The sequence below is a fragment of the Lepidochelys kempii genome, chromosome 3, assembly GCF_965140265.1.
Source record: "Lepidochelys kempii isolate rLepKem1 chromosome 3, rLepKem1.hap2, whole genome shotgun sequence".
Classification (NCBI taxonomy): Eukaryota; Metazoa; Chordata; order Testudines; family Cheloniidae; genus Lepidochelys; species Lepidochelys kempii.
Window position 1 is genome coordinate 209,713,333 of NC_133258.1, and position 14,066 is coordinate 209,727,398.

The following is a 14,066-nucleotide window of genomic DNA, read 5'->3' on the forward strand; positions in this document are numbered from 1 at the left end:
CTGCCATCCTGGATACTCTGGCGGTTAGAACTATGAAATGGGTCTGGGTCTGTTTTCACCCTAAAGAAGTATGAGATGAGAGCATTCCTGTGCCAAGGAGACAGGGCAGTACATCCATTGCTATGGCACTATTATTGGGGGGCATGGGGGGATTTGAAATACATTTGGCTTTGTACATTACCATTTGTTTCTCATGTTCTATCTACAGAGGCACTCAGACAAAGGGCCCAAAGCTGCCCCCCTGAAAACACCAAGAATGGGTGCAGGCCTAAATGAGGCCATTACATCAATACCACAGCAAGGTATTGGCCCCTTACTTGCCCTTGATATGCTCACAAAATCCCCTACAAGTTCAGTGGAGTTTCTGTACAAAATAATTAACAGCAGGATAACTTAATCAATACCTATCCCTTATAAAGTAGGCCCTTATCTCCCTGTGACTTTCCGTGGGAATTGGGTGCCTTTCTCCTAAGGCACTTCTGAAAGCCCCATCTACAATGATTTTCATCTTCAAAATGACTTGACATTAATTAACCTGGATGCACCCTGCCGAGTCTATTTAGGGCCCAACCTCTCAAAGACCTAGGCATGTGTTTAACTTTATGCCCTAGAATAGTGCCATGGATTTCAGTAAAACTGCTCACAAACCAGACATATACACTATTCTAGGCAGGATCAGAGCCATAACGCTTTCTGAAGACATATCCAAGCAGAGCTACTATGAAAAATACATATGGAAAAGCAAAGATACCCAAAACTTTTATTTAATAATGCATAATAAATAAATGACAGAAAAGGAAGAGCAACATTCAGAAAATTCAGATAACTAAAGTGCTTTTAGACAAAAATATAAAAAGACCAAGAAACAGATCTGACATTAACACTGTTTTATGGACATTTAAGAATTACAAAATAGTCTCCTATGACAATTCACAAAATAGCATAAAATTTCTTAGGGGTGCTATGGCTTGATTTTCATAAAGGTGTGAGTTCTTTTATGCATAGTATATCAAATAACATTCAAAAGCATAGAAAATTATTGCATAAAATATCCCCCCCATATCCCCCCGCACGCACAATACAAGTTCTAAGTAAAATACACAGTGTAATTCATTTATAAGGCTGTATTGACTGATACACAGCTCCTCAGCTGGTGTAAACTGGCCTGGCTCTCTTGAAGTCAATGGCACTATGTCAACTTACAAGAGCTGAAAAACTGATCCACAGTTTTTAAGAATACCTTCTGCTTCTTCTTGAGGCCGAACAGTTGCATATTTTAAACACCGAGAATTGCCATGTTGGTGCTTACCCAGTACATCACAGTAAACGTTGGAATGTAACTTTGGAAATAAGGGTTCTGTTAAGTCCTGCACCGTCTTTTCGCCAAACAGGGTCCAGAAGGAATAACTCCACTCTCAGTCATGGTCCTGTTTAGCTGGCAGAAGTGTCTTTCAGTTGCTTGTGTTACAGAATGAAAGGGAGGTTTTCCTGATTTATCACTAGAGCTGCCCAAAAACCAGTGACGTTTTCACACCAACATTTTAAAACCTTCCCCTCAGCCCTGTTTATTACAAACAAACAGCTTTAAAGTTGTGGGGGAGGGAATCTTGGCTGGATCCAGTTTTAAAATGTCTCATATTCATGTAAAATTGTGTATTAATTGTTTGAAAAAATAATGAATAAATAGTCCTATCTTTCCAAAGTGTTAAGGGGGCTCATTTTCCTAACACCCCGCCCTTCCCCTGCTCCCTGAGTTTAGTGGTCATTGTCCTTCCCATCTGTCTGGAGGTCTCCTTTGAGACATTGCCTCAAAGCGCTCCTGTTCTCTTGCTTTGCTGTGCTAGAAAGGTCAATCGCTGTATCTTCTGAATTGTCCATAGAGCTGAGTTTGTCACCAGAGCTTCTCTGGTGATCTGCTGGCTTCATTTTTAATTCCTCCTCAGGACCTTCCAATCGCCAGCTGCCTGTCATCTTCTCCTCACTCTCTGGCTTTCTTGTAACATCCATGGATTTTTTATGCATCCCTTCAAGAATGAAGAAGAGTAAGTAAATATAACACATTGCTTAAATCCACCTGGGACAACTGAGAGCATTGTGCCTACTAACTAATTCAAACACACCCGGCTCAGCTGTTACCTTGTCCTCCTCTTCTCCCCTCATTTGTCTATGTCTTCCCTTAGGGACAGATCCAAAGCCCAGTGAAGTCAGCAGAAAGATTCCATCTGACGGCAATGAGTTTGGGTGCCTCGGTTGCCTATTGTCTAAATCCTAGATTGCGAGTTCTCTGGGGTCTAGGGTCTATTATTGGCATGTAAGTAGGCAGTGAGATAGGGCTCTATTCCTTACCTGTGTCTCTACAGCACGACATCAACATGATAAATTAAGCACCTATTCAAACATTCACTTAAGCATGGGCTTAAGTTTAAGTTACACTTAAGTTAACTTTAAATTAAATATGTGCATAAGTATTTCCCTGACTCCAGGCTAAAATCATAACAACTAACAATAACAGTATATTATTACTGTATAGCAATAAAAGGGTCACCCACTCTAATCTGTTCGTTAACACATCCTTTTCAAAACACTTTAACACAGACTCTGAAAATTACCACCTAAGGATTTGTGGTTTACTTTAAATCCCCCTCACCCAAAAAAAAAAAAAAAAAAAAAAAAAAGACTGGCATGTTTGTAAGGAAGGGAAAGGCTGAGATTTGTAACAGTTTTCAATATAAAGCATGTCAGGCTCTCCCTAGCTACCTGGCTGTTCCCTCTTAGCAGGGCATACCCCACCCTGGACGAGGTGCTGTCTTACCAAGCAGCCAAGGAGCGCAGGAGCCCACCAGCCCACTTTTGGCTGAGTTGATGATTGACTCGGGGAGAGGGATGGAGTGCCTCACCATGGCCCCATAGAGACCGTACTCGGCCATGACACTGCTCCTGCCCCAGCACTTCTCACGCTTCCTCCACTTGGCTCTTCGGTTCTGAAACCAGACCTGGGGGCCCGGGGGAGATCGGGGGGGGGGAGATCCGGGGAGGGGGCATGTGTGTGGGTTGGGGTTTGTACAGGGGCATGTGTGATTATATCCAGAAGGTGTTCGGGGAGGGGGGCGGGGTCCAGGTGTGCATATGTGTGAATGTGTGTGTTGGAGAGCGTGTTGGGGTGGGGAGGGATTGAGAGAGAGAGAGAGAGAGAGACCATTACATGAGGTTTATCGTGACTGGACAGGATCTTTAGATCTAGGCCTGTGCTGGGGATCCCTACTCAGATGTTTCCCCAGCAGCTGTCCAGAGGGAGTCAGTGAACACGAACCCCCCCCCCCCCCCCCAGAGCAGCTGCCTGCATGGCCATCTCCTCTGTGCTGGGCACACGGGAAATCTTTTACACCCCCCAGAAAAGGCGGCCTCCCCTCAGCCATTGTACACAGACCATGGCTCTCAGGCAGTGAGTCCCTGTTCCACCCCCCCCCCCCACCTTGTGTCTGCAGCCCCAAAGGGTGGCCATCGAAAAGGGCTGCTTATAACTAGTCCTGGCTCCTGTCCAACTGTCCTGCTCTTAAGGGCATCAGTAGCAAAAACTCAGGGCCCACTCTAGCTATGTTGGTCATTGAAGTAACCGGGCCACTTGAGGATAGGCGGGAAGATTTGGCCCAGTCTCTGTTGAACTAGGGTCCGAAGCAGTGGGCTCCGGCACAGAGCCCAGCCAGGTGTCTAGGGCAGGGGGGGCAGAGAGCTGTGGGTGCTGGGCATGGAGTGTATTCGCCTTGTGCACTTCGCTCTCGGGGTGGGCAGGGGACCGCAGAGACAGCCAAGACAGCCCGGCGCTGGGACTGGCTCCCTACCTGGATCCTGTCCTCCGGCAGCTCTGTTTTCATAGCTAGCATTTCCCGGGCGTACACATCTGGGTAATGAGCGTCATTGAAAGCCTTTTCCAACTCCTCCAGCTGGTGAGCAGTAAACACCGTCCTGGGGAAGGAACAAACAGTTACTGGCCACCCGGGGAGCCCCAGTAGCTCCTGCAGGGGCCCCCGGGCACTCCCCCAGGGCGAGGTCTACAATGACTCTGGCCTGCAATCAGGTCTGAGTCTGGTCCTGTTTACACAGGATTTGCCACTGAGCCGCAGGAGAGTTTTATTCCTAGGCAGGGCAGCTTTGCTCCTGTCTCTCAGCCCTGCTAATTCTTGTGAAAAGCCCTTTGGCTGCCCATTACTAACACTAGTTAGAATAAACACGGCTTCAGTCCCACCCCTGCGGCCACATCAGTCACGTTGCCATAAGCCGTAGTGTAGACATGGTCGAGCCCTGAACCAGTACCAGGCCCGCGGTGCTGGAGGACAGGCAAGCCCAGGCAATGCCATGATCCCAGGGGATCCGTGCTGTGAAGAGCAGGGCCAGGGCTCCCCCAAGGCCCAGCCCGCTGCCCCTAGCTGAGCGGGTACCTATGCCGGCGCTTCTTCCTCTTGATCTGGGAAGTCGGCGTCTTCAGCTCGCCCTTGTCCCCGGACAGGCTGTCCTCGTCTGTGCGCAGCGGGAGGGAAAGGACATTCAGCGAGCGCCGTGGGGAGGGGAGGCAGGCCCGAGGCTCAGAGGGAAGCACCCAGGGGTGACGGGCTGAGAAGCTGGCTGGGACCAGGCTGAGCTCGCTCCCCCCACCCCGAGCACAGCCCCGGGGAGTGGGGCGCGTCTCGCCCAGCGGTCGGCGGGCCCAGGCCGGGCGGTTCAGCACCACGAGGGCGGACAGCGCCGGGCCCGGTTACACCGGGTGCGTCGCAGCTGCGGAGCTCGGCCCGCGGCGGCTCTGGCCGGTCCGGGGTCAGGCGCTGGGGCTGGCTTGGGGGGCGCCCCGGGCTCTGGAGGGGGACCCCGGGGCAGGGCCCGGCTGGGGAAGGGGGAGAGCCCGGGGCAGGGCCCGGCTGGGGAGGGCGATCCTGGGCAGGGCCCGGCTGGGGAGGGCGATCCTGGGCAGGGCCCGGCTGGGGACGGGGATCCTGGGCAGGGCCCGGCTGGGGAGGGCGATCCTGGGCAGGGCCCGGCTGGGGAGGGCGATCCTGGGCAGGGCCCGGCTGGGGACGGGGATCCTGGGCAGGGCCCGGCTGGGGACGGGGATCCTGGGCAGGGCCCGGCTGGGGACGGGGATCCTGGGCAGGGCGCGCCCCGGGAGCAGCGGGGCAGGGCAGGGCCCTTACCCGAGACGCTGTCCTGGCGCCCGCCGGCGGGCGGCCCGGGGTGCCGGTGCAGCTCCGGCCGGGGCTGCAGGAAGGGGACGTGCGCCGGCAGCAGGCAGGGGGCTCCGGCCGGGGGCGGCGCCGCGAAGCCGCAGAGGAAGCCCAAGCCCAGGGGCAGGGAGCCGCCGCTCAGAGACACCCCCCCAAGTCCGGCCCCGGCGCCCTCGCATCCCGCGCCGGCCACGGGGGCGGCCGGCGGCTGCAGCTCGGCCTCCAGCCCCAGCAGGTCGGTGATGGCGAAGCCCTTGGAGCGCAGGGCCGGGGCGCCCAGTCGGGCCGCCTTCTCGCTGGCAGCGCTGGGCACCAGCGCCTTCCCCTTGGCTCTGCCCTCGGCGGGCTCCTCCCGGCCTGTCATGCTGGCCGCTGCCTCCCCAGGATGGACGGGGGCAGAGCCTCCCCGGAGCCTTTTATCCCGCTGCCCGGCTCCAATCAGCTCCGGGCAGGGCCCCGCCGCCGCAGGGGGGCCGGGGAGGGGGCGGGCCTGGCTCCCAATCCCAGGGGATTAATTGCCACCGAGGCCCCCAGAAGCCCACCCCGCTCCCCCGCGGGCGCTGCTGCTCCAGCGGACACGGTTCAGGGCGCCCAGCCGCTGCCCCGTGGGCTCGCTCCGCGCAGCGCAGCCTGGCCCGTGCGCCCGGGGCGCGCAGGGCACTGGCCAGGCTCGGCTGGCGGAGCGCCCGGCCCTGGCCGGGGAGTTGGTGCCCCCCGGGGGCTGCCCAGGCTGCGCTCTAGCGCCTCGCCCCGCCGGGTGCCCGTCTGTGTCCGACACAGGCTACCTGGCGAGCGACACAGACCTGCACAGCTCGGTCCGGCCCGCCTCGCTTTCCGGGCCCCGTCGGACAAGGCGGATCCAGAGCCCGTGAGTTTCACACCCCCTGCCGAAGCGCCACAGCCTGGGGGATTCTGGGAAGCGGGGGGCGGGGGGGAAATCGGTTTAGCAAGGAAAGTTTTGTTCCGTCCTTTCCCGTGGAAAACTGAGCTCGGGCACTCGCTGCGCCGCGGGCCCTTCCAAGGAGCAAGTTGCAGCTCAGGGAGGCGGAGATGGGCTCGCGTCCTGCCCTTGGCACTGGCAGGGTCTCTGGGGCACTACAGGAGAAACGGTGGCTCCTTCTGCAGCCTCGTGGCTGGGTACAAGAAAGAAGGCGCATACAGTGGCCATACACGAGCCCAATTCGCCCCCCGCCCCAGTGCAACTTTATGGTTTCGCAGCATTGAACCTGGCCCTGCTAAAACCGTGTGAGGCGGTTGCTCGCCCTAAAGGAACTGGGAATTCTCGTGTCTAGCCCTAGCCACGTTCTGAAAGGGGGATTCAGTCATTTGTTACTCTGAGTCCAGATCTTGCACCTGGATTGCAATTCCTTGCTTCAGCTGTTTATGCAAACCATTTCCAAACAGCTTACAGCAAGTGCTTTAAAGCAGATCTCTTTTTGATTTGGTCCTTTTCTGCTAAACATGCAGATTAAACAAGGGTCTTCTGATAAAGATAATTACAAGGGGACAACGTATTAACTTTACGTTATTAAAGAAAGACCCAAATCTCCCGTTGCAAGCTGTTCCTGGGATTAGCAAAACAATAACTTTCATTTGGGATAATTGTAATTTGAATTGCTGGGGCTTTCTGGGTTTGCTTTGGACGATTAGGAGGTTTTCTCCTTGGACCGAAAGCAATCCCGACATTTCTTTTAGACACCAAGTTAGACAGGTGTGAAGAAAGGACAGGAAGGGGTTTCCTCACTCGGGCTTCTGACCAACAAATAGAGCCGTCTACAATTTTATTATCAGCTTTTCCACACATACAGCCCCATCCCCACCTCAATCAGGCAGAAATTAAATGCAGTACAATTGTTTCTTGTGTTTAAACAGTCGGGGACCATGGTCATGGGCGACTTTATAAAACCCTGGCCAGACAAAGCAGGGAGGTGGGTCGGTAGATACCCGGTGGGTAGGGAGATGCCCATACACCATTATTCCCATTAAACGAAATCTCAGTGAAAGGCTTCCACGAACACAGAATTTGCCCCAAACGTGTTTGTTCTGAGTTGCGTTTCGCACGTCAGTTATCTCCGGCTGTTCGGGGCATTTCTAACCCGTGTCCCAGTCCGGAGTGGCGCCCACCCCGAGTACAGCAGGGCTGTCACGCTTTAATTCGGATCGATCGCGGCTCCAGCCAAGAGCCACACCAATAGATCACATATAGGTCAGAACCCAGGGGACTTACATTCCTCACGTTCACTTTCCCAGTTTTGCTGCAGTTTTGCTGGACGAAGAGACTTTCACTGCGAGCCAGGGAGCAAATCTGCCGGAGTAATTAGAAGCAGTAATCCGGCCTCCGCCCACAGCAAATTTCCTGTCCCACCAGATATTAGTGGATAAAACCCTAATTTTTGACGTCGCACCCGAATCAGTTTAATTTCAGCAGTTTACGGGGAGGCTGAGCGGCTCCTGGGGATGATGAAGCCTTAAATATGCATATGGCCAAGTCATTTGGAAAGTTGGGGGATAACACGTAGATAATTGCTCCTAATCAGTTTATGAACCATAAAAGCTCCAGCCCGAGAGAAAGCCGCTAGATGGAGGAGTAGAAATAGAGTTTAAATCTCCGGCCCTCTGGAGAGCGGCGATTAACCCCCCCCACACACACACACACACACAGGGGTCCTGCCTCCTGGCCACACGGCACTGGGAGCGAGGAAAAGCAACGCTGCACACACGCTCCCTGGCTCTGTGACTCTAGAGACCTGCCCCGCTAGGCACGGTGCACACCTAACACCCGCGCGCTGTGCACCCCTATTACCGGCATGCCTTGCACACCTAGCACCTGCATGTCTTGCACCCGCGCGCTGTGCACCCCATTACCTGGGCACCTTGCACACCTAACAGCCCTGCGCTTTGCACACCTAACACCCATGCACTGTACACACCTAATACCTGCACGATTCGCACACCTAACAGCCGTGCGCTTTGCACACCCATTGGATTATGCGCACCCACGCCCTCTATGCAGAGCAGAAATCAAGGGTTCCCGACTGAGCCCTTTGACAATAAATCAGGTAAAGGCTATCTTGATATATGCTCATCAGAGAGGATGATCCGGGATTAAACTAATCAGTAAATGTTTCTCTGCTCATTATTTTCCAGAGAAGATTTCCAGGCGATTCTCCGACGCCAAAAGATTATTAATCCCGTAAAGAGCAGAACATCAAACATCGCTCCTCGCTCTGATCCCCCCCCTGCGCCCCGCGAGCAAAGGCGGGGCCCCCGGGCAGCTCCCGTGTCTGCGGGGCCCAGGCCCCGCGCGCAGCCCCAGGTCTCCTGGGAGCCAGGTTCCAGAGCGCTCTGGCCACACTCCTCCCACCCCGGCCCCCCGGCCCCGGGCCCTGGCCCGCTCACACCTGCCTCGCGGACCCCAGCTCCGATCAGCCCCGGGACACGTCCCTGGCATCGGCTTAACCCCGGCCTGGGGGACAGAGCCTTCGATCCCCACCAGAGGAAGGGACCCTGCCTTGGCTGGGACCCCAGGCTCCCTGCGGCTGCAGCGCGGCTCTGGCCACCCCCCGGCCCCGGCCCGTCTCTGTCCTGCCCCCCGGCTCAGAGAGAGGGTTCCCTCGCTGCCCTTTGGAGGAGCAGGGGCTGGTGTGATTCTCTGTCGCCTTCCCATGCCAGTCCCTGGGGCCAGCGGGAGGTGCCTCTCTGAGCCTCTCCTCGGCGCACTGGCTCCTCCCCAGCTTGGGACCAGGCTCCTTGTTATCCACATCAACTCCAGCCCCTCTTCGGGGCTCGCTGGGCGCGCAGGCTGGGGGACGTCTCCGGCAAGGCGCTCCGGAGCCTAGTCAGGCGCTGGGCGAAAAGGCATTGCGGGAAGAACTGCGGCGGCCGGCTTGCGAACCAGGACATTCCTCGTCCGGACCGCCACCACAGCCGGGGCCAGTCGGTCTGTTAGCCGGACCCCTGGCTCCATTTGGGACTAGCCCGTGCGGTCAGGTTGACAGTCTGACTACGCTGCCAGGGCATCTGTTGGCCATGATGTGGCTGGCTGACTTTCAATGGGAATTTAAATCAGCACCTTTGATTCTAGTTCCTACTTTCTTTGGCTTGCAAATAGCCAGGTAACATCAAGGACTGACTTCCAGCTGCTCTTATTTTTAAATCTCTTGATTCCTTGTTTTCAGTCTCAGTTAAATACCACTTGCCCTCCCACAAATATAAAAAATTATAACTTTGGAAATATCTTCACTGGCCTGGAAATTACCTTATGCATGAATCTGGGAGGCTGGATGAAAGAATAGATAGATATTGGACGGGATGATTTAGGGGATTAGTAACAGGACAAGGAAGCGTTCACCTCCAAGACCGTCTAGATCAGAACCAGGGCAGTACCCACTGACAGCTCCTTGTTGGCCCGTGCGAAATGAGCTGGTGGGACTAGCCCAAGTCCTTGGGAAGAGACAGCCAGCTAAATAGCCACCATTCTCCGCAGAGAAGGCAAAGCCCGGATCCATATGGAGTCTAAAGGTAACGCCAGGCCTGAGCCGTGGCTCTTTTCCGCGCCGTTGCTGCAAACAGGACTGCCATGGGGAAGTTTGAGATTAAGCCAGAGACAGGAAAGGATGTGCACTATGGTCTAACAAAGCCACGCCTTGGTGGCTGCTAGGTACCAGATGATGGACGGCTGACTGTCATGAGTGGCCATGGCCCATCACCCCCAGACCATGATCTGAACCCTAGAGCATCTTGCTGAAATCATATAATGATCCTTGCTGCAGAAAACAGTGTCAGAGGAGAGGGGAGAATCCCTGACCTGTAATTCTGCTTCCCGGAGGACACCATGCTGTCTGGGTCCCTGCTCTTGGATCTCAGCTCCCCTGCCATGAGACCCACCCGCCCCTCACCATCCATGCTCTTTGGATCTTTAGGGCACCCGCATTTCAGCCCCATTCTGAAATCAGCTGCCATTGCCTTCTAGCCCTCTTCTGAAACTCCTCGGTGAGTGGGAAACACAGAGCTTCCTGCGTTCTCCCTGGGGGAGCCGGACCAGCACCCTGGGAGAGGGAGCTGGGCCACACAGGGATCTCTGCCTTACCAACAAGTCGACAGTGTAAGAGCCACCACAGTTCAGTGACGTGAGCTGAGGGGCACCCACGCTGCAGACTGGCAAACCATCGAGAACTCTGGGCCCCGCAGGCCCTGCAAAGCTTTGAGCGGCTGCCTGCGGGAAGCTTTGAGAGGTGATGAGGCCTAGTGGAGAGCTACTAGCCTGAGACTCAGGTTACCTTGTTCTTCTTCCAGCTCTGCCACTGACTTGCTGTGTGACCTTGGGCAAATCACGTCACTGCTCCATGCCTCAGTTTCCCCATCTGTAAAAGAGGGATGTTATGAAGGTTCCTTTTCTCCCACCCTCTGTCTGTGTAGCATGTAAGATCTTTGGGGCAGGGACTGTCTCTTGCTATGTGCACGTACAGCATCGAGCGCCATGGACTCAGATCTTGGATGGGACTTTTAGGTCACAATGCTACTACGGTTTCACTGAGAGCAGCAAAGAGTCCTGTGGCACCTTATAGACTAACAGACGTATTGGAGCCTAAGCTTTCGTGGGTGAATCCCCACTTCGTCGGATGCATGCTCATTTCGTTGTCCCTCTCGGAAGCATTTCTTCACTCTCCTATCAGTGCTCTTCGTTTATCATATCTATCAGCTGTTCCATTCCAGTTGGTTTATTTCTGGTACGTGATGGCCGAGCCCACACTCGGGGCCCAGCCCAGGCAATTTGATTAAAATAGTGAAGCACACGCAATACGATTCCTCGTGCACTCTTGTAGCACAGACCGTCCTCAGCTCACTCACACCAGTGGGAGGGAAGAGGAAATTCTTCCATTGCCAACCTGCTCACACCCACCTCTGACCTCAACCCAGTCTCCTAACTCCAGGGACAGTAGCTGAGCCATGCCCTGAAAGCCAACACACCCAAACGCTGTCACACCGGCCAAGGGGCAGGAGGAGGGAATTCCCGGGGCAAGGATTCTTTACTGCACAGGCCCTTGAGATGCACAGGTGGGGAAAATTTGCCACCTGTGCATCTGGCCACCATCTCTCCGGATCTCGGGACCGTTCTAAGCACCTGCAAAGCACCCAGCCCACCAGCAGCGGTGGGTGAGCCCCGTCAGCAGGGGAAGTGCCTAGAGTAAGGGAGAGGGGGAGATTAACTTATTGTCCCAAAGCCATTGTTCTCTGGGTTTTATCGTCACGACTTCTCTGCACTGCACTAGGGGGACCCAGAACTGAGCAATCACAATAATAATAATAAAATACTGCAACTAAGTAGCAGCCCATCAAAGAGCTTATTACTAACGTTAATGCTCAAAAGCACAGCGCTGCTGTGTTAATAAATGCTAGTGTAGTAGGGCCAGCCGACCAGTGCTAAGGCCAGCTGCGGACGGCTGTGCCAAGGGGATTTTAAGTGAATCCAGAACCATTTGGACACAACTCTGGTTTCCACCCACACCATCCAGTACAAGTATTTGACAAACCTGTCCGGGATGGTTCAGGTACACTCAGCCCTGCCCCTGCACCAAGGGATGGACTAGATGCCTTGCATGGTCCCTTCCAGCCCTACATTTCTAGGATTCTTTGACTCTAAGTTAGAGCAACCTTCTGGCTGCTCTAATGTGTGACATTGCCAGCAGCTCCAAAGAGCTGTGGTAGGATCCAGGGATTGGCCATGCTGCTGTTCCCGAACCACACTCCCTGTGCAAGGAGTAAGCTGTCTCCAGGGCAACTTTCACTGGTGAAACAGCATATGACAGCCGTGACTTAGCCCAGGCTGTGGCCTGTACCTTCTGGTTAAGGTAAAAGGTTATAGGACAGCCGTGTGTGTGCAAGGGTGCATGTGAGTGAGAGTATGTAAAACATGCAGGGTTGGCAGCCACAGAGAGACAGTTAACAATCCTGTGTCCGCTAGTTCTAGGATAAAATTCTTTCAAATGTCCTACCAAGCGGGCAATTCTTGGCCACGTTGTTACTGCTTCTGTAGCATTCAGTGTTGGAGATCACAGCCTGTAACTGGCTAGAGATAAGCTGCGCACTACGCCGTGAACTAGCCACAAATAGCAACAGGGAAAGCTCAGTCCTAGTCTTTTTGTGACAGCAAAACTCCCTCCCTGATTGCAGCCTAGTGCCTGTTCCATAGCTACTGGCTTTGTTCCTTAAAGCAGACAATTGGCTCTTGAACACAGACAGACAAGCAGACACGGAAAAGCAAGTGTGGAATTTTCAGAGGTGCTCAGCATTGGCCTAGGTCTGCTCCCACTGTAGACAATGGGAGGGCAATTGAATTTCAGCCATTATAGAAGATGAAACATGGGTGATACTTAAATACATGGCAAAAAGGCTTCACTCCAAACACCACTCTGCAAGCGTTGCAGAGGGGTCCACTTAAAGTTCATTCCCATGATGCAAAAACACATCTGTCTCATATTAAATGTTAGCTGGAGACATATTAAATTGGTCTTGATAAAAATCTAGTGGGAGTTCTAATTCTGCATCAGTGAGTTATTTCCCCCCTTATCTTCAGCATGCCCACTAGACATCCCTGCTAATTCCTGCTAATAGATTTCTTTCTTAAGGCGTTTGATTAAAAACAGAAGAGCAGTCATGATTTAAATGGACTTTAAGAGCAAACCATGTGTTGATACACAGGACTTTTACATCTGGAGTGTCACAGATTAATCAAACTGCTGGAAAGTGCAGTAATAAGACAGCTGTCACAGCAGTCCTGAGTAGATCTCCTAATTAACTCCTAGCAGAAAACAGGACAAACAAATGAACATCCAGCCATCACACCTAACCTGGAAAAGAAAAAAAGAACCCAAAGAATGGTATTTATTTATTTAGATGTATAAAGGGAAGAAATAGGTGTCTATTTCACACTCTGGATGTTGCTAACAATTATTTGTAACCACAAGAGAAACTGGATGCAATCCAGCTGGGTGATAGTGTGGTCCAGTGCTATTAAATCAACAGGGCTGCTCCCAGTGCATAAAGGTAAGTACGTGCACAAGCTTTTTCAGTAAAACGCAGCAATGGCTGAAGTGTTAAATACCTTTTTTGTTTCAATTTTCACAAAAAGATTAGCAGAGATCAGATGACTAAGATAGTGAACATCAATGTAAATGGGGTAGGATTTGAAGCTGAACTAGGAAAAGAACATGTTAAGAATTACTTAGACAAGTCAGCAGGGCCAGATGAAATACCTTCTGGAATATTTAAGGAACTGGCTGAACAGATCCCTGAGCCATTAGGGATTATCTTTGAGAACTTGTGGAGGACAGGAGAGATCCCAGAGGACTGGAAAAGGGCAAATATAGTACCTATCTAAGGACAACCCAGGGAATTATAGACCAGTCATCTTAACTTTGGTGCCCAGAAAGATAATGGAGCAAATCAAACAATTAATTTTTCAGCACCTAGAAGAAAATAAGGTAATAAGTAACAATCAACATGGACAAATCATGTCAAATCAACCTAATATCCTTCTTTGGCAGGCTAACAAGCCTTGTGGATGGGGGGAAGGTGTAGATGCACTATAGCTTGACTTTAGTAAGGCTTTTGATATTGTCTCACATGGCCTTCTCATAAACAAACTAGGGAAATACAGCCTAGACCTAGATGAACCTTCAATAAGGTAGGTGCACAACTGGCTAAAAAAAACATACTCAGAGAGTAGTTATCAATGGTTCACAATCAGATTGGAAGGGCATGTTTACTAGGGTCCTGCTGGGATCTGCCTTGGGTCCAGTTCGTTCCATATCTTCATCAATGATCTAGATAATGGCATAGAGAGCACACTTT

At 52.8% G+C, this 14,066-nt stretch overlaps 1 protein-coding gene across 2 annotated transcripts; it reads right to left on the reverse strand.

Moving 5' to 3' along the window:
- Positions 1 to 921: 921 nt before the first annotated feature.
- Positions 922 to 5,590, reverse strand: VSX1 (visual system homeobox 1). Of its 2 annotated transcripts, none has more exons than XM_073335343.1 (5): positions 5,184 to 5,590; positions 4,437 to 4,515; positions 3,840 to 3,963; positions 2,813 to 2,993; positions 922 to 2,024 (listed from the first exon to the last, which is right to left on the reverse strand). In XM_073335343.1, the coding sequence occupies exons 1-5, from the start codon at positions 5,575 to 5,577 to the stop codon at positions 1,756 to 1,758; spliced, it is 1,047 nt and encodes a 348-aa protein (XP_073191444.1). In that variant the 5' UTR covers positions 5,578 to 5,590; the 3' UTR covers positions 922 to 1,755. The 2 variants fall into 2 exon arrangements, with proteins under 2 accessions (XP_073191444.1, XP_073191445.1); XM_073335344.1 differs by having other exon boundaries at positions 5,178 to 5,590.
- Positions 5,591 to 14,066: the final 8,476 nt, after the last annotated feature.

Bases quoted from the DNA above. Each gene is read 5' to 3' on its own strand.
- VSX1 (XM_073335344.1), bottom strand. From the start codon at position 5,577: ATGACAGGCCGGGAGGAGCCCGCCGAGGGCAGAGCCAAGGGGAAGGCG. The intron at 4,516-5,177 runs GCCCTGCCCTGC...CGCTGCGCACAG, and splicing joins GGACAGCGTCTCGGGTAAGG to ACGAGGACAGCCTGTCCGGG. The intron at 2,025-2,812 runs GTAAGACAGCAC...TCATTCTTGAAG, and splicing joins CTGCGCTCCTTGGCTGCTTG to GGATGCATAAAAAATCCATG.